This window comes from Peromyscus californicus, unplaced genomic scaffold (assembly GCF_007827085.1).
Source record: "Peromyscus californicus insignis strain IS unplaced genomic scaffold, ASM782708v3 Scaffold_9__1_contigs__length_137607984, whole genome shotgun sequence".
Lineage (NCBI taxonomy): Eukaryota > Metazoa > Chordata > Mammalia > Rodentia > Cricetidae > Peromyscus > Peromyscus californicus.
In genome coordinates, this window is record NW_026294617.1 from 12,847,357 (window position 1) to 12,867,381 (window position 20,025).

Genomic DNA, 20,025 nt, shown 5'->3' on the forward strand with positions numbered 1-20,025 from the left:
TGATTTGCTGATTACTTCAAAGTGTAGCACACTTTTACTTTTCAAGTATAAATGTTTGTTGAAGTTTTTTCCTGATTAAAAATAATCCGAATTCATCATAATCCAAGGCCAGGGATCCCTCCCTAGGCATTAACTTTAACTCATCTGCAGACTCCGTGCAGACACCGGCCTTTTTCCGCCTGAGTTCCCATTGGCTCCTGGGACCAGCCACTCTCCGGGACCAGCGCGGCTGCTGGTCCAGCCTGGCTTAGCAACTCCCAGTACCTTATTAGATCACCCTTGAAACCCCGCCCACTCCCCCACGAAGTTCCTCCCAGCACCCGCCCGCCTGAAAATCCCCTCCCACTCTCTTCGCGCGCGAAGCACAGTTCACATCCTCCAGCCGCTCTCCTGTTTGTGGAAGCTCCGCCCATTCTGCTGCCCGCTCACGAGGCCCCGCCCACTTCACCCGCCCACAAAGCTCCGCCCCCTCTTGCCAGTATCCCAACTCCTTCCCTTCTTCCGTCGCTTCTACCTCTCCCCGCCCCCACAGCTACCTTTCATTGGCTAAAAAGGCTAAACCGCGCGGGGATGCAGCAGAACCGCATTCTGATTGGTTAAAGCCTAAGCCGGGCCCCTTGTCATTGGCTGATACGAGAAACCAGCAAGAGTGGCTGTGCAGCGGGCGTGCGGCCGCTGCTTTGTTGCCGGAGGGGGCGGCGTTGGAAGTTGCAGGCTTGCGGAGCCAGCGTTCTCGAGACGTGGAGTTGCGGCCGCTGCTATCTCCCCCCCGAGTAGTCTTCAGCCAGTCCCCGCCCGACAGCAGCCATGAGCGGCGGCGTGTACGGCGGAGGTGAGTGAGCGCGGCGGCGCCTCGGGGCGTGCGGGCCGGAACGACCGGCCCGGTCCCTGGCCGCTTTCGTTTCCCTCCGGTCCCCGGCGGGCCCTTCCGGTCTTTGGCCAGTCCTTCCGGTCCCCGAACGGGCCACGGCCTTTTCGCCCCTTCGGACCCGGAGCCCGCGCGCTTTGGGCTCCCGGAGATGGCCTCGAGGGAGGGCCTTGCCGCAGCGCCTTGCACCTGGGGCTCTGGGACCGGCGGGACTCTGACGGCAGTCACCTGGCTCGCCGGGTCCCTCGCTGTACCGGTTCCGCCGCGCGTTTGTCCCCGGCAGTTCGCGGAGGTTCCGGGCCCTCGGGGTGGGCACTGGGTGCGAATCGCAACCAGTGTTGCGGCTGCTGCTCCCGATCCTGCAGCAACTGCTACAGACTAGACATCGTTTCTAGTGTGTCCGGTCCCTAGATGAGCGGAGCGCTGAGGTACACGCTACTGTTCCCGTCCAGCTGGGCAGGAGCCTTTTGTAGATTGGCGATTACGAAATCAAGGCTCCCAAGTACTTATTTTCTCACGTGTAACCAGTTAAGGACTCTTCTCTGGGTGGATGCTGACGGGAGATGGGGCTGCTATCCCCCGCGTTAATGAAGAAAGTATCGGGAAAGTTAAACAACCAGCCAAAAATTATAAGACTTCCTTTATAAGTTGGGAGGGAGCTAATAGTTTCTGGGATGAGGAAAAGGCATTTTAGAAAGGCCATTTCTTTCTCTGCCGTGTACCGATGCATGCACCCAATAGTATCGTCACACGCTACAAATTTGTATCTGTGTTGAGTCAGTAGATCAATGCCCACTCTTTTTAACTGCTGTGTAGGCCTTTGTATGAATGAACTGTAGCTGTTTCTCTAGAAAATGTTAAGTTTATTTATCTTTTCCCTGCGTGACGTTAAGAATTACCATTAGCTAATATTTATTGTGCTTACTGTCAGCACTATTCGAAGTGCTTTTTTTTTTTTTTTGGTTTTTCGAGACAGGGTTTCTCTGTGTAGCTTTGCGCCTTTCCTGGTACTCGCTTTGGAGACCAGGCTGGCCTCGAACTCACAGAGATCCGCCTGCCTCTGCCTCCCGAGTGCTGGGATTAAAGGTGTGCGCCACCACCGCCCGGCTCGAAGTGCTTTTATACGTTAAAACATTTAGTCACCATAGTATCCTATGAGATAGGAAATACTAAGTACATTTTACAAATTAGGACACTGAGGCCGAGAAGTTGGTAAATAACCCGGTTCACATAGTGTATTGGACATTTCTGTTGCTGTGATTAACACAAAACAACAACAACAAAACCCCCCATGACCAAGGCAACTTCTAGAAGGAAGAAATTGCTTTAGCTTATGATTCCAGAGGGAGAAAAGTCCATCATGGCAGGGAGGCGTGGCAGGCGTGGTGGTAGAAGCAGGAATCTGGGAGCTCACACACTCAGACTCCAGCATGAAGTGACTGCATCAAGGCCCACACCTTCTGAGTCTCCCCAAACAGCACCATCAACTGGGAACCAGAGGTCCAAACATTAGAGCCGATAGGAGATGTTTTCATTCAAACAATTGCATGTGTGTTTCCTTTTAAACTATGAATTACTCTAAACTAAAGAACTGTGTGATTTCTCTTTGGGTGCCTCTTTGTAGCTAGTGCTAAACTGCACATAGTGGCTGTTGTGATTTATAGCTTTAGCTAGCGTTATGGAAGAGCTTCTCTTAAGGCTTTAGCAATTGATTGATGGTAAGTAGGATTAGTGTTTTAAATGTTGGGGGGAAAATCCTTTTACAAATCCACACTGAAAAACCCAAGTGTATTATTATTCTAGGATGCCTGCTGTTTGGGGTGAAGTACATGGAAAATATAAATGAAGGCTTTTCTCTGAATTAGACTGAAACATTTTGCTAGCCTACATTTTGCTAGCCTTCTTACTCAGCACTAAGCTATCTCCTACTGTCTAGCATGTGTAACTTTAATGAGGCTTGGATTTAATGCTTTTTATTTGGCCTGTATATTACACTCTTAAGCTCAGATTCTCCAAGCTCTCTGGTTTCATGTATTGCTAAGTTTCTTGGTTACATGAAACATACTTCCTTATAACTGATTAAATGGTACTATGATGTACTAGGTGGTTTGTTGTTGTTCTGGGTTTTTTTGTCGTCGGATCCCCTTGCTGCCGTTGGCACCCGTCCTGTGCCGTACAGATGGCCTCAGCGGCCGCCTCAGCCTCTGGTTTTAGCTTTCATTTGGTGATAGTAGGGTAACCGTACTTCTTGCTTGTGCTTTTGATCCAGTGTAATCATTAAAAAGCTGGTCACCCCACCCCCCACCCCCAAGTTAAAAGTGTTCCAGTTTGGATGCTGAATTATGGAGTCTCCCTGGAGTTTGGAGCCTGAGCTTGGTCCTCCCTCCCCGAGTAGGCAGCCGTAGCTCACTGCCATATCACAGCTCCCACCCTCCCTCCCCACACAAAATCTTTTCTCTTAGGTTCTGGTGGCAATTCCTTCTTGTTTCTTTAGTCCGAAGGATTACCCAGGCACAGGGCTGTCCCTTCTGTTTGCCCTTTTATGCTGTGACTGTAGATGTTTATCAACAGCCCTTTTAGTAAGGGAACTTTACTACCTGATGTCAGTGTACCATGTCTTTCCTGATTAAACCTCTACTGATAAACAATGTATGACTTGCCATATTTTAATCAAATCTTGGAGGTATTTAAAACTAGGTTCCAGCTAGACATGGTGGTGCATGCCTTTAATCTCAGCACTTGGGAGTCATAGGTGGATATTGGTGAGCTCCAGGACAGTTAGGATCACATAGAGAGATCCTCTTTCAGACAACAATGACAAAAACTAGGTCCTAGCTAATGGAATATGAACATAATGAATTTTTTGCAAAGTTTTAAGTAGTCTCATTTTATACACATAAAATAATGTCCTTAATTTTCATAGGACACTTAGAAGTTGCTAGTGGTAATTTTCTCTCTCCCCCTTTTTTTGTTGGCTTTGTTGAGACAGAGTTTCTCCGTGTAGCCCTGGCTGCCTGGAACCAGTTCTGTAGACCACTTTGGCTGGTCTGGAACTCAGAGCTCTGTCTGCCTTTACTTCTGCCTCCTGAGTGCTGGGATTAAAGGCATGTGTAATTGTCCTTTCATCTCTTCAGTAATTCTCTTTTAATCTCTTCAGATGAAGTTGGCGCCCTTGTTTTCGACATTGGATCATATACAGTGAGGGCTGGCTATGCTGGTGAGGACTGCCCCAAGGTAAGAACAGTGATAAGGACTACTTAGGTAGGCAAGAGTCATCTGTGCAAAATTAAATTCAAGCAGAAACTTAAAGCAGAAATGCCAGTAGACACTCGAAACACCCCCAGTGAAAGCAGATGGTCCTTGATGGCATGTTCCCTCTCCCAGGTTGATTTCCCCACGGCCATTGGTGTGGTGTTGGAGAGAGACGATGGCAGCACCATGATGGAGATAGACGGTGACAAAGGCAAACAGGGCGGTCCCACCTATTACATAGACACCAATGCCCTCCGAGTACCCAGGGAGAACATGGAGGCCATCTCACCACTCAAGAATGGAATGGGTATGGATTCGATTATAGAGTGTTCATAGTCCTTTTAGATGTAAAACAGTAAGTGATGGATAACAGGCTGTGTTTGTTTGAATTCCACAAAGTAATATTTTGGGTGCCGAGAATACAAAGATGTGTAAGAAGTGTTCTTTTCCTTAAGCTTGGTCAGGAGAGTTTGGTGCATGCCCAGAAAACTGTATACTGGGTAAGAGCTGTGGCGGTGTGGTCAGGAAACCGTGGTATTAGAGAGGAGACCAGCGTTCATGCTGGTTTTCACAAAGGAGGCAGCCTGCTGAACCGTGGCCAGTGAAGAAGAATTCGACTGGCCCACAAGCCTGAGAAAAGCAGAAAACCCCAGCTTGTGTGAAGAGATGGCAGTTGTGAAGGAAACACATTTCAAATGGGTTACAGATATGGCTGCCTTCTTGGGTGTTAGGGTCATGCAGGAAAGACAGGCAGAGAACAGTGTCTTCCTTTGGACACACTGAGGTAGTCCCTGAAAGCTGTCCTAGGGAAATGAAAAGGCGCAGTGTGCTCATACTTGCCACTCCGAAAGACGTGCTGACAGTATGTAGGGGCCTGCTGGAGGAGATCCTGGAGACAGGACAATGACCGGGGAGGAGAAAGTGTCTGGTTTACGTGAGGGCTTAAACCACTGATGGCAGAGATCCTGAAGTGGCTTTTAGGTGTCCAGGTGACAGATGTCACTAAGAGACTGAAGAGGAGGCAGAAAGGAGAGGAGAATTGAGAAGGTGTCCTAGAATTTTAGTTGAGGTAATGAATAAATGGTACCATTCACTAAGATAAGAATTATAGAAGGAGGAGGAAGTGTTATAGTCTTGGGATAAAACTCTGAGGTAAATACTCCTAGGACTCATGGGATCACACTGAAAAGACACATGAGGAAGTCATCCCAGGAAAAAGGGAAAGGGGATGAAATCCAGAGGAGACCAAATCTTCTCACTGTGGATGCTTAGGGTGTGCTGCCTGCCTCAGCTGCACAATATGATTACACATATGACAACATGTGTATTGTCCACCAAGGAGCTCAGCAGAGACTCTGTGTAAGGCTTTGAAGGCCGGTCACGTAGGACCACCTCTGCCTATCATGTGCCAAAGCTAGAGAGCAGGAGGGAAGCAGTATTCGACATGAGCCACTTTGTACAAATAGGTTGGACACAGTGGCCTACTCTTAGCATACTGGGAAAGTTTTATGTCCATGCAAGGAACTGTTGACTAGTTGAGTGCCCAGATAGCAGTGGAGGGTCAGGTTTGCTGTAGTCTTCCACAGCAAGTGAATGGCCTGACTCAGAGTGTATGGAACATTGGTAATGATCCAGTAAGCAGGTCAGTGAAAAGTCATGGGGGAAACATTGAAGATGTGGAATTGCTCCGTATGACCCAGAAAGGACATGGAACTGGTAAGAGTTAAGAATGGGCTTTCTGTTGAAAACTTGTTCGGTATTTAACCAGTAGAGATGAATGCCCAGGAAGGAGAATGAACAGTCTCAAGTTAGGGGTTGGGGAAAATTCAAGAGAGGTTTAAGACTCAGAGAGTCAAGTGGTAGTCAGTTTTCTCAGAGGTGGGTTGAGACTACACTAAAAGAGACATAGGTTCCAGCTACTGGTGAGGTCCACAGAGTTTAAAAAAAAAAAAAAAAGCTGTGTTTGTGGGAGAAAAAGTTTATAAACCATTGTGATCAGTAGTGCCAAGTAATGTCAAAAGGTCACAGGCAATTGAAAATGCTAATTTTCCAACGGAACTGTCACTAGTTATCAGGTAACTCAGGAGCAGTTGGGGATGTCAGATTGAAGACATCTGTGTTTTTATTTGTTTGTTTTCTTGAGACAAAGTTTATCTGTGTAGTCCTGGCTGGCCTTGAACCTGCCTACCTCTGTCTCCCCAGTGCTGTGCACTGGGATTAAAGGCGTGCACTGCCATGTCTGGCTGCTCTGAATTTTTAAGTGCCTGTACATCTCATTTTTCTAATAGATAGTAAATTTGTTTGTTCTCCTAGCTTCAGGGTGACTGGTCTAAGCCGGGAGCAGCTTTCCTTGTCCTTTCTCTGATCACCCACCTGACCTCTAGCGAGAATTGTTACGTGTCTGTCAAGCATCCCACTTATACTTGGGGTAGATCTGAGGCCCACTTGGAAGAACCAAAGAGGTTTTATATGTAGAAAACGATAATGGCCTCGTTTGTAAAGTGCTGTATTATCAAGTAGATTCCGTATGTTAAGACATTAATTTATAAGTCACAGAAACAGTCCCTGCACCTTGGAAGATGCTAAGCTTTGTTTCGGGCTGTGACTCTTCCGTTCTAGTTGAAGACTGGGATAGTTTCCAGGCCATTTTGGATCATACTTACAAGATGCATGTCAAGTCGGAAGCCAGCCTGCACCCTGTTCTCATGTCCGAAGCACCGGTGAGACCCACTGTCCTTTTTCTTCTTTTTTCCCACTCACTTGAAGATTTTCTGTTTCTTTCTTTTTAAAAATTGATTCACTTATTAATTTATCATGTGTGTGTTTACACATACATAGGTGCTCACGTGCCAGGCACACATGGAGAAGTCAGATAGCAACTTGAGGCATAGTTCTCTCCACCATGTGGATTCCAGGGATCAAACTAGGGTTGTCACTAGGCTTGGTGGCCCTCCTTTTAAAGAGTCGTTGAAATTTCAAATTTTGAGTTTGGAAATTTGGGGAAAGCTTAATTTTTATTATTGTTAAAACATTTCAGCAAATGAAATAATTGGCTTGGTTTGTGAATACCAGTTACAAGAGAGGTAATTGGGTATTTTAAAATTCATATTTAGGATTTTGGTTACCAGATTTAATATCTAATAATATTTTTGTTTTTAGAATCTTGATTTTTCCTGTGATTTGAAAAGTCTTTATTTCTAGAACTCATAATAGCTGGCAGTTTTACCTGTTTAATAATAGAGTTTACTTTATGATTTATTAAAAAAGGCAGTCCTTAACGTTGTTTTGCCAGTATGGCTCTGTACTGTAGCATGAAATAGTTAGTGCTTTAGTTACAACGCAGTGAATATCCTGCGTCTTTCCTCCTTCCGCAGTGGAACACCAGGGCCAAGAGAGAGAAGCTGACGGAGCTAATGTTCGAGCACTATAGCATCCCTGCCTTCTTCCTTTGCAAAACTGCGGTTTTGACGGCGTATCCTTAAACAGTGCGGCGGCTTTTCTCTGCATGGACGATAGAGTGAAGTGTTTTCCTTCTTTCTAGCATTTTACCTATCCTTAAGTATTTTTTAAGTTTTTTTTCACTGTTCTTGGTATATAGTCATTGTACATAGTGTTGGGTTTCATAAACACAATCTCCTTCAAATATATCATGTACCTGGACCATATTCACCTGCTTCATCTCCTTAGACTCCCCTGCCTGCTCTAATGGTCTCCTTTCTTTTCCTCTATATGTTTGTGTCTATGTCTATGTGCATGTGCATGTGCATGTGCGTGTGAGTGTGCAAATATGGAATACCCAGGGTCCTGGGGATTTCACTACGTCCGTCATGGGATATCTGAGGGAAAAAAAAAAATCTGTGTACACTATGCTCTTATGTCTGTTAACTTTATTCCTCTAGGACAAAATTCTGTCAGTACAGCTACAGCTCCGTCAGGCATTCAGGGCAAGAATAACTCTAGATGCACCAAGGTCCTTATCTGTCTACTTTATTTCTCTGGGATGAAATCCTGTCTACATAGCTTCAGTTCTGTCTGGTTCCCTTTCATAGTCCTGCTAACGACTAAGCTCTTATGCTTCCAGCCTCATTTTCGTCCTCTGTTTCTTCATTCTCCATCTCCACTACTCTCTACTCCTGGCTCAAGAGTTTTGCCTTACCATCTACATTACCTCTGTGTTCTTCTCTTCTCCATGGTCATGCCATTTCTGTTCTACAGAAAACCGCCTGTCTGTTCTTTCCCTGGCCACATGGTTCTCTGCCTCAGGAATGTTATGTAAACCTCTTTTGTTCTCAGTCAATTGCCCTGGAGAGCCACTAGGCCTCAATGCTAGAGGATGGTCTGAGCTTCCTTAGCACAAGAAACAAAGCTATGCATCTCCCACCCGCTTGTCTTTGCCTTTGTGACCTTATCCAAGTACTGACTCCAGCAGGGAAGTAGTTACCTGGAAGTTCAGCAGTCTGAGGAGCTGAACCGTTTGTCAGTTGGTCTGGGCACGCAAGAATTTCATAGCAGAGGACAGCTGAAGTATTAAAGGCTGGATACCACCAAATATTCATAATAAATGCTTACATTATGACAGACCCTTGGCTGGTCAAAGTATAGCTTTAATACACAGCTGAATCTCTATAATATATTCTTGTGGCTCGCCACATGCAAATGCATGTATTTTTAGTGTATGTGTGAAGAATTTTTGGATTTGCAAACAACATTGTACATGTAGTATCTGTTTGCTTTGTCTCACATAGTTTGATCACTAGTTTTCGAGCAAGCTAGATTATTTCATTCCTTCTGGCTAAGCAAAGCTCCAGTGTGAGTGTGGACCACATTCTCTTCATGTTGATGGATACCTAGGCTGACTATGACCTGGCTGTTGCAAGTAGTGCTGTGATGAATATGGGCATGTAGGTATGTCTGTGCTATGTTGACTTAGTTCTTTTGGCATAGATCTAGTAGGTTTAACTGGATACTAAGTAACTTCTTAATTTTTTAAAAAGATTTATTTATTTACCATGTATATCGTATGCCTGTACACCAGAAGAAGGCACCAGATCTCATAAATGGTTGTGAGCCATCATGTGGGTGCTGGGAATTGAACTCAGGACCTCTGGAAGAGCAGCCAGTACTCTTAACCCCTGAGCCATCTCTCCAGCCCCCAACTTTTTAATTTTTTAAAGACCCTCTTTACTGATTTTCATAGTGGCTGGACTAATTTACATTACTACTAGCTATTAAGATCAGTCCACGTGAGTCTATTTAATGAGTAATAGGGATTTATTAAGATATAAATTGAGGAAATACACTCACAAATACAGAACTGAGTAGATAGCTGAAGTCGTCCTCATCTGACTGGGAGCCAATCCACCAGGCAGTTCGATCACACCAGGAAGCAGGCAGCAGGGAGAAGGGTCACGAGCCCTTTCTCCCTTTCCTTGTAAGAGGTCGTGTACTATGGCAAGAAGCACCACCTCCTTCGGCCCTATAGCCCAAGGTCATGGGTGGAGCAAATACCACTACTACTAGCAATGAGTTCTCCTTTCTCACATCCTCCTCAGCTTCTGGTTCTTTTGCTGATAGCCATTCTGATTAGGATGAGGTGAACTCTCACTGTGGTTTTAATTTATATTTTCGTGGTAGTTTTAAGGGTATTGAGAATTTTCTGTTTATTGGCCATTGGTAATTCATCTTTTGAGAGCTATGTATTCATTTAATTAGGCCATTATTGATTAGGTTGCTTGTCTTTGGTCTTGTGTTGAGTCTAATGTTGAGTTAGGTATGTATTCTAGATAGTAATCCTTTGTCCAAAGTATGCCAGCAGATTCTCTGCAGTTTCTGTAGGCTACTGTGCACTTCTGGAATCTTCTAAAGTCATTCTGTGTTAAGTCAGGATGATTTTCTGTGCTCCTCTGCTCTGCTTTGAGGCTGTGTTGAACTCTATAGTTCTGCACCTTCTGTGTCCTCTTGCCTCTGTGTTTCCCACTTGCTCCTACTCCATCCATCTCCCCCAGGTTATTGTTAAAGTCCCAAGAATAGGTTGGGTGGTCTCTTCTTTATCTTTCCAGGACATCCCAAGCTTTTCTTTTTGCAGATAAACTGACTTCTGCTTTACTAAACAAGATACCCTTTAGGGCAGAGATGGCTTAGCGTTAGTTTTGTGTATCTTCTGCCTTTAAGGAGCGTTAGTGGCAGCCTTGTTTGTGCCCTCCACCCCCAACCCATTCTCCATCATTTATCTCCTCTGAAATGTTATCAGGCACCAGGCTCAGGAGGACGTAATAGATGTTCACAGTAAGTAGTTGAGGAACCAGTGGTCCAGCTCTTAATACTGCATATGGGTCTGTAGCATGCAGGTGAGGGAAATGGAATCTGTCTTTTTACCAGCTCTTTGAGTCCACCTGGAATTGCTTGTTGGGCTGCCTGGGGGAGAGCACTGAAGAATCACTACAGTGATTAAAAAGGGTTCGGCATAGACCCACTCTGGGAGGCCTGCCTGTGGAAGTTTGTTTTCAAGATAGAATAATTCCTTACACCAGCTTTCCTTCCTAGATAAGCTTTTTTACACAATGTAAGTGATGATGTATGTTTAAAGAACTGGCTTAAACATTGCAAGAGCCAGCCTTTCATAATCAGCACTATCCTTGGAGCCTTGATACCTTTTTTTCCTTAATGCTTTAAACTAGATTTGCTAATGGTCGTTCTACTGGGCTGATTTTGGACAGTGGAGCCACCCACACCACTGCAATTCCAGTCCATGATGGTTATGTCCTTCAGCAAGGTAACTGCTTAATGAGGGCACAGGATGACTTTCCCTATCCTGGGGACACAGATAATGAAGACAGACCAGAAATTCTATTGGAGCCCGTTCATTCCCAAGTAATATGTTTTAAATGAATGCATGGCTTTATTCTTTGAAAGGATAGTTTGGTTAATTCTACTAAAAGAAACCTACTCATATGTAAACACATTCACAGTCCCAAGGAAATCAGACTTTTGGCATCTTGATCCTTGTTTGATTTGATTCTCAGGCATTGTGAAATCCCCTCTTGCTGGAGACTTCATAACCATGCAGTGCAGAGAACTCTTCCAGGAAATGAATATAGAACTCATTCCTCCATACATGATTGCATCAAAAGTAAGCAGCATGTGACGGTTCTTGTTGGGACCTACCTTCCGCTGCCTCTCCTGTGTCGTGCAGTCTCTTCATTAGCATGTGCTCTTGGTGTTCTCAGGAGGCTGTTCGGGAAGGCTCTCCAGCAAACTGGAAAAGAAAAGAGAAACTGCCCCAGGTTACAAGGTCTTGGCATAATTACATGTGCAACGTAAGTAACCCTTACTGTCTTTATAAGTAAAGTGTTGACTCTAAGTTATATGTTTTTACTGTGTAACCAAATGAATACTTAGGGGTGGGGAGCACTTTCCATATTATTGAAACAGTCTCTACAAACAGATGACTGCATAGCAGCTTGAAGACATGGAAGGGGTTTTAGGGTAGAAGCAAGCACACTATTTTATATTGCTGTTGTTAAGATGCTTTTAGCTGAGCGGTGGTGGCACACGCCTCAAATTCCAGCACTCAGACAGAGGCAGGTGGATCTCTGTGAGTTCCAGGCCAACCTGGTCTACAGAGTGAGTTCCAGGACAACCACAAAGGAAGACGCTGTCTCTGAAAACCAAAAAGAAAAGAAAAAAAAAAAGATGCTTTTAGTTCATGTAGGATTTCTTCTCCAACGGTAATCAGACATTCAAATTCAGAAGTACATCTCACTGCTTCAAGCCAATGAGACTCTTTACTGAAAACCTGTCTGAATGTATAGGCGTATGTGGGTAAGAGGTCGGTACATTTGCTGTTCCATAGGTACATAATAATTTCTAGTAGTAAAAGGATATGAAAGACATAATTGACTGAGTGTATTCTGAGAGCATGTTGCACCCAAAGTTGTATGTGTTACGTGTATACTAATGATTCTGTGTAGACAACAGACAAGGTTTTACCATAGCAGCCTGTAGGCTGTGTTCATTTCACAACAGTCACTAGAAATTTCCATGAGATGTGATGTGTCTGCCTGTCACATATTCAGGTGATAAAATCTTGCTTTTAAAATCAAGGAGTTTTTAAGGAAAAGAATGATTTTCTGAAACTGGTTCAGTTTGGTGGGGCAGTGGTGTAGTTTCCTAGTTGTTTTTAATTTCTTTTCATTATTCCATAAATATTGTAATTGAAATGTACTTAAATTGTGTAATTACAACTATAGATAAAAATGAATTTAATTTGTGCTATAAATTGTAACTCTCAGGTAACTGTAGAATTGGGTATGTTGATGCTCAGCCTTTGGTGGAGTTACACTTTTCACATGACTCTCCATGTTGAACTGGTCTGATATCACTCAGCAGACTGTCACATGCAGAGCAGGTTACAAAGGAGATTTCAACCTTGTTTCTTCTCTCTGTCCACAGTGCGTCATCCAGGATTTTCAGGCTTCAGTTCTTCAGGTGTCAGACTCCACCTACGATGAACAGTATGTTGTCTGTGTGACCGTACTTTAGAAATAAGGGCTTTTGTTTGTTTAAACATAAAAGAGTTGTAGAGTGTATTTAGCTGAAAAATACTCTCGTAGGTGTTTGTACTCTGACTTCTCACAGATTAGGAACTCCTTATAGGTGGTTTATCATTTGAACAGGGTTGTTTTGCTTTCTGTGAAACACTGTTTGCTGTTTGCAGGGTGGCCGCACAGATGCCAACCGTCCACTACGAATTCCCCAACGGCTACAACTGTGATTTTGGTGCAGAGCGGCTAAAAATTCCTGAAGGATTATTTGACCCTTCCAATGTAAAGGTGTGAAGCCAATTTCAAAAAAAGTCAATTTCATAAAGTCATATAAGTATATACATATTTATGACCCTTTCATAAAAGGTGTGGCTTTTCCTGTGTAGAGAATTTACGGGATTATAAGGCCTAAATTAAACTAAATTTGGCAGTGGGGATTCTCCGGGTGAACACTTGTACTCTTGTTCTAGGGATTATCTGGGAACACAATGCTGGGAGTCAGTCACGTGGTCACTACAAGTGTTGGAATGTGTGACATTGACATCAGACCGGTAAGTGCCAGTCTCCTGTCACTGTCTCTTATGGCAGTGACGTGCCTGGGATTGAGTCTGTAGCTGTGGCCACTGGCTTTGAGGACTGTTGATAACCATGAGTAAAGAGATGGACACCAGGAGAGGGGCGTGGGACCCAGTGCTGCGGACCACTCAGCTCGGCTCCTGAATTGCACTAACTTTTCTGGGAACATGGTTTGTGGCTGCTGTACTGGACAGGGCAGATTCCTAGAACATTTCTATCCTTACAAAGTTTCCTTGGACCGTGTTGTTCCCGATTTCCTAAAATGTGGTAAATCAGAGTACATAGAAATTGGTGACTTTTCTTGATATCTGCTTGTGCTTTTCAGAAAGGTGTGGTTTAAAGTATGCAGCTTTTACATGAATTGTATTAGGTGATTTTTTGTATTCTGTTCTGTCAAGTGTTAAACTGCTGATGTATTGACATGATTATATACTATACTCATTTAGATTAGTTATAATTTATTAAGGTATTGATTTATTTCATAATCCACTTAGTTTACAACCCACATACTACCTTGGTTTTCTTGAAGTTAATTTGCTTAAAGTATGGTATGAATAGATGTGAATGTATAAACAACATTCACAAAAGGCCATTAAGTGACCATGAAAATAATTTCTTTCAAGTGACCTAGCACACAATACCCTTCCAGGACAGTGGAAGTGTTAGTCTAAAATTAAAAAAAAACAAAACCACATTTTTTTGTGTGTTATGTATGGAGGATCAGTTTTGTGAATGCCACATGGGTTCCAGGAACCGAACTCACGTGTCCAGATGTGCACAGCACGTACCCGTAACCCACTGAGCTGTTTTTCTGCTCTACGTTTTGAATTTTTTTGTGCAAGGTCACTTCAGGGCAAGGAATTAAATACATTTGCAAGAATAGGACTGTTTGTACTGAGATTGTTTTCTGTTTACTTAATGCTGTTAGCAGATGGGACCCAATTTTTGCATTTTCTGTTTCAAAATTTAGATGATTTAGATGCTTGGAGTAGGTTTTAAAACTAAGAACATAGCCAGTTAAAAGAGAAGGCTGGCATTTACATTTTGATAAATACATGCAAATTAGGAGTAACTATATTCCTATGAATATGAAGTTGTTTTATTTGGGAGGTTCAGCCTGTGTTCTAAAACAGTTGCAACATTCCTGCAGAAGAGAAAGAGCAGAGAGTATCATCATTATCTGTCTAACTTAAAATACCACGATTTCCAGATGAACAAATGAATACCATTATAAAATGGACCTCAAATATTAGTAGCTGTCTGCCAATAAGATGACAAATTTAAGAGTAATTATTATTTTTTTTTTTTTTTTCGAGACAGGGTTTCTCTGTGTAGCTTTGCGCCTTTTCCTGGAACTCACTTGGTAGCCCAGGCTGGCCTCGAACTCACAGAGATCCGCCTGGCTCTGCCTCCCGAGTGCTGGGATTAAAGGCGTGCGCCACCACCGCCCGGCAAGAGTAATTATTTTAAGTTAGTGACTCTGGGTTGGCAAGCTGGCTCAGTGTGTAAATGTGCTTGCCACCAAAGCCTGATGACCTGAATTTGATCCACATGCTGGAAAAAGAACCACTTCCCACAAGTGTCCTCTAATGTCTCTGTCTCTGTCTCTGTCTCTGTCTCTCTCTCTCTCTCTCTCTCTCTCTCTCTCTCTCTCTCTCTGTCTGTCTCTCTCTCAGTCTCTCTCTCAACAATGAAATTGGTAGCTGGGTCCACCTCCCAGCACCAAACGATACCACTGTAGGGTTGTTGGAAACATTTGGAAATGCTATGTTTCTCTTCTAGGGTCTCTACGGCAGTGTGATCGTAGCAGGAGGAAACACGCTAATACAGAGTTTCACTGACAGATTAAATAGAGAGCTTTCTCAGAAAACTCCCCCAGTAAGTCTTTTCTGTTCTTTGTGTTACTTAGTTGTGTGCATTCTCACTGAGTGGAATTTAATAGGTAATTGTGTGCCTTTACAGTTCGAGTAATATCTGTTATTAATTCAGATGTCCTACCTCTATTGGTTCCTCTTCTATTACTTGAATCTCTTTAATATTTGTGTGTGCTGTGTGCACATGTGTGGGTGCATTCACCCTTCATGTCTGTCTGGAGGCCAGAGGTCAAATTAGGTATCTTCTCTCTCCACCTTATTTATACACACACTCATACACATACACATTCACATATAAGTGTGCACACATGAACATGCATTCATTCACTCACAGGGCACATGGTGGTAATTTTCAGAGAGGAGAATCTGGAGCGGTAATTTACATGCACATTACTAATACCAGGTATAATATGCTTAAAGGGTGTTACATGTGTCTGTAGAAATTGTTTTGGCTTTCATGTTTTACATGTGCTGTATGTTCGTAGTTAGAAGAAGTGCTGTTTGTCAACACTTCCATGGTTGACATCTGCCATCAGCATACTGCATTGTTGGAGATGGTGCTCTAGAGCCGTAGTTCTCAAGCTTCCTAATGCTATGACCCTTATTACCTCACGTGCTGACCCCAACCGTAGAATTACTTCACTGCTACTTCATGACTGTGATTTTGCTACTGTTATAAATTATAATGTAAATATCTGATATGCAGGATATCCGATATATGACCCCTATAAAAGAGTCATTTGACCCAAAGGGGTCTTGACCAGGTGGAACCACTGGTCTAGGGAATCTGTAGTAGTTGCCCTGACCATTGGATTTCATAGAAAACCCACAAATACATTGTAGGCATGAATGGTCCAAGGTCTGCCGAAGAGTAATTTAGAAGCTGCAGTATGGCTCAGCCTCATCTGTATAAACTCTTTTTACAGAGGATGCAAGTTCCCAGAACCTACGTTGGGCAGGCCATACCTCCTGTAACTCCAGTTCCAGGGGATCCAGTGCCCTCTTTAGCCTCTTGAGGCACCTGCACTCACGTGCACATACCCTCATGTAGGCTTACACATAATTAAAATAATAAAATTAATATTTTTTTCCCCTTTTGAAGAGTAATTTAGAAACTTGTCCTTTAGGGAGTAATTAAAGTCAACGAAAATGTCAGGGGAAAAGTTTCATTCTGGAATAGATGCCCAAACTAGCACCTTCCCTGGTCCCATGCTCAACCCTATCACACATGTTTATTTCGCTGTGAAAGTACTCCTCGTATGTGTCTGGTATGGATGCATTGAAAATTATCCCCAGAGGCAGATTCCTTGGGAGGAGGGGAAAGTCCCTTAATACAGGAAGTGCGATAAATACAGTATTGAACCAGGCCTGGTGGTGCAGCTACAGGGAGGCTGAGGCAGGAAGATAATGAGTTCAAGGCCAGCTTGGACTATACCATGTTCAGAACAGAAGCACGAAGTTTGTAGTGTTTTGAGATGGGGCATATGTTGTAGTCCTATTGTAAGCAGGCTAGCAGAACTCAGCACTCTGTCTCCCTCAGCCTGAATGCTGGGGTTGCAGATGTGAGTCACCCTGCTGGGCAGAAGCAGTGATTTGGAAGACAAGCAGTGTGAATCAAAAGTTACTTGAGATCTGGCATTTTGATTGGGAAGAGTTGAGATAGATATAGGGCATCTGGGGTAGGGTGGGAAACTTTAGTGAAAGTGAGTGAAACACCTAGTGTGGTACCTTTAGAAGTATGTCTATGAATTTTAATTGCTGTCCTTTTACTGTGCAGTTTTCGAAGTTTTTGTTTTCATTGCTTTATTTGTCAGTTTGTTATATTTAACAGCTAAGGGGTTATATACACATACAAACTAAACTATCTTTACACCTCTCAATGAGATTACAAAGTAACACTGTCCGTGTTTAAAGGAGCATCATAAAACTTTTTTAGTAGAGCTGCTCAAGGGAAGAAAGACTTCAGGCTCTACGTAGTCTCTTCCTTTATTGCTGCAGAAATGAAAATTCACAGCAGATTGTCATGCTGAGGGTATTCAGACACCTTTCGGCCAGCCAAAGAAAGAGCTCAGGTTTCAGTTTTTACAGTCCAGTGTGTTTTCCTGCCTGGTGAGATGTTGTCTGCCTGTATTTGCCCAGTTCCGAGTTACAAGTTTTTCTTACCCCGTCTGTTAAGACCTTTTTTATGAAGTTTCCTAGCCTATGCCAATTATTAGTGTATCTACTTGACACATGTAAAATTACTTGTTTTCCCTTTTTGTTTGTATGTGTGTGTGCATATGTGTGTGTGAGAGGAGTGGGGCAAGGAAGGGGGTGTGGATAGGTGAGTGGATGTGCGATATGGATGCTGTCTAGCCCTGGCTGTAGACCAGACTGGCCTGAAACCCAGAGATCTGCCTGTCTCTTCGTCCCAAGCGTGCCGGGATTAAGTATGTGTTGTCCCCGGAGGCTTCTCAGCACTGGACCCCCAGGCTGGCTGCCGGGGCTTTGCTAATACCCTAAGGCTTCTCAGCACTGGACCCCCAGGCTGGCCGCCGGGGCTTTGCTAGTACCCTAAGGCTAAGGCGGCGTCTTCTTCTTCTTCTGTTGCAGAGCATGCGGTTGAAGCTGATCGCGAACAACACGACGGTGGAACGGAGGTTCAGCTCCTGGATCGGAGGCTCCATCCTAGCATCCTTGGTTAGTGGACACGCTGCTTTATACGAGTACACATCTGAGAGGGGCCTGAGGACAGGACTGCTGTGCAGCGGTTTATGGAGAGCTTTGTCATCTGACAACACACCATCTTTTCCTCTCAGTAACTCTTTATCACATCTTTCCTGGTTCTTACTTTTTGTTGGGCCTTAAGCATACTTTTAATATTTATTCTGTACTGATAAGAATCTGTCTTGGTACTATGAGTAACCCTTCTTGATTCACATTTTTTTCCTAGAACAGTACTGTGGTTTTTCTGGTAGTGGTTGTTTATTTATTACAATATTGTAATAGTATTTTGTAATAATAGTATTTGTAATAATACAAATTTTCAATATAAGCAGAAATTTTCTTTTAAAAATGATTCTTTGGCTTAAATACACCATTAAATACTAAGTTTAATAGGAAATACTCAGAATGATTTCAGCGCTTCATCGATCTTTGCATATAAAAACTGACAGATGAATGAAGGACCCGGTAGGAGTATCTGCTTAAAAACATTTACATGTAAGAATGACATGCCCTACCCTCCTGCAACCTCAGGCTGGCCTCTGACTTGCAGTCTTCCTCCTCAACCTCTAGAATGCTGGGACTAAAGCTCTGTACTCTCACACTTGGCTCCATATTGGGGTACAACAGAACACCCTACCAGTGGACATTTGTCAGCCTACACTGACTTTCCCTTTGCAGTGAGAGCAGCTGAGCCTCTGCTTGGAATACCTCTTTGGGCACTGGGCAGGCCTAGTGTAGTGCACTTAGTTCTAATCAGTCCTTCTGGAAGTTCGGTTGTTCCCAACTCCTGATGATGGCTCTGTGGGCCAGTGAGATCAGGGGTCCACTTTGAATTATTAGATTGTGTCTCAGGAGGCTAGAGGTAGAGCATTCCTTTTCCTCTAAGAGCTGAAATAACTGGCATGGGCCTAATGACAGGTTCCTTACTGCCTTAGGATGCTTTGTTGTGTCTTTGCCAGAGAGTTTTAATTTCTATTCACTGTAACAGGTGTAGAGGGTTAGTGTTCTCAGTCCAAAAAGGCTAGGTGAGGTTAACAATATCTCTGGCCTGTCTTAGAGGAGGGCAGAACGAATAGGGGACAGTACTATTTTGGAGGAGGGATTTTAATAGTTTAGCAGTTGTTTAAGACATTTCTAAGTAAAAAGCACTACCTTCTAATAAAAGATGAGGCATAATTATGGAATATTTCTATCTTTCAGGGTACCTTTCAACAGATGTGGATTTCCAAACAAGAATATGAAGAAGGAGGGAAGCAGTGTGTAGAAAGAAAATGCCCTTGAAGGCTCCCACCCTGCCTGCCCGTCACCTCACGTCTGTAGCTTTAGTACACTCAGGAAAAGATGACCATCTTTTGTAGAATGTTTATACATGTTTGCATATTTCAATGTCCACTTAAATTTTTTAAGGCTTTAACTGGCTATAAATTAAAATGAGTTTGTGCTTTCCTTGAAATGCACTTATTCTTATTACAGGCATTTTATAATTTTGTATGAATGTCTATTTTCTCTAAATATTTTGCTTTCAGTGAGTACTTTCCGGCTCTCCTGTGGGTTGGTGGAGTTACTTTTTATTGACTAGTAAAAGTTATTGCCTATGCTTTTTATCTTAGGCTTATAAAACTAAATAAAATCACTACTCGTCCTAGAAGGATTTTGGATTCTTGTCTCTGTTGTGACTTGCTACTGTCAGTACTGCTTTTACCATTATTTTGATAGTAGGAAGCAATCAACTGTTTCACTCACAGTATCCATGTCCCTTTCACGTGTATGGATGGGGATTTCGCCTGCATGTAGGTCTGCACCTCAGAACTGTCTCCTACTTGTAGAAGCCAGAAGAGGGTGTGGGTCCCCCTACAGCTGGAGTTTGATGGTTGTAAGCCTCCATGTTTGTGCTGGGAATCAAATCTGGGTCCTCTGGAAGAGCAACTAATGCTCTTAACCATTAAGCCATCTTTGCAGGCTCCCCTCCCCCGCCCCCACTTTTTAACAGTAGTGGTGAAAACAGCATTCATAAACTGACTTCGGTTCTAGCATCACTCTGGCAGCTAGCATCAGATTTGTACCAAGATGCCAGGTGTTATTAAGCCTGCTTCGATGTCAGGACCTGTTCAGTGGAGACTGAACCTGAACTCTGCCTGGTTTTAGTAGAACTTCCAGAGTTAATTAACATGCTATGTTATCCCCAAGAACAACTCATGTCATTTGA

General features: G+C 43.5%; 2 protein-coding genes across 3 annotated transcripts in view; one reads left to right on the top strand and one right to left on the bottom strand.

Annotated features, from left to right (window-relative positions):
* Positions 1 to 20,025, bottom strand: part of Gnb4 (G protein subunit beta 4) — a 234,267-nt gene that overhangs the window by 156,057 nt on the left and 58,185 nt on the right. The window lies entirely within an intron of this gene.
* On the top strand, positions 656 to 19,470 carry Actl6a (actin like 6A). 2 transcript variants are annotated; one of them, XM_052730255.1, is made up of 14 exons: positions 656 to 832; positions 4,026 to 4,102; positions 4,253 to 4,427; positions 6,740 to 6,840; positions 7,495 to 7,592; positions 10,798 to 10,892; positions 11,143 to 11,249; positions 11,347 to 11,436; positions 12,572 to 12,633; positions 12,837 to 12,951; positions 13,134 to 13,214; positions 15,022 to 15,117; positions 17,706 to 17,792; positions 19,020 to 19,470. In XM_052730255.1, the coding sequence occupies exons 1-14, from the start codon at positions 808 to 810 to the stop codon at positions 19,098 to 19,100; spliced, it is 1,290 nt and encodes a 429-aa protein (XP_052586215.1). In that variant the 5' UTR covers positions 656 to 807; the 3' UTR covers positions 19,101 to 19,470. The 2 variants fall into 2 exon arrangements, with proteins under 2 accessions (XP_052586215.1, XP_052586216.1); XM_052730256.1 differs by lacking the exon at positions 656 to 832 and adding an exon at positions 861 to 1,296.

Coding starts and splice junctions, on each gene's coding strand:
- Actl6a (XM_052730255.1), top strand. CDS start 808: ATGAGCGGCGGCGTGTACGGCGGAG. Junction 7,593..10,797: donor AAAACTGCGGTTTTGACGGC/GTATCCTTAAAC, acceptor GCTTTAAACTAG/ATTTGCTAATGGTCGTTCTA. Junction 10,893..11,142: donor TGGTTATGTCCTTCAGCAAG/GTAACTGCTTAA, acceptor TTTGATTCTCAG/GCATTGTGAAATCCCCTCTT.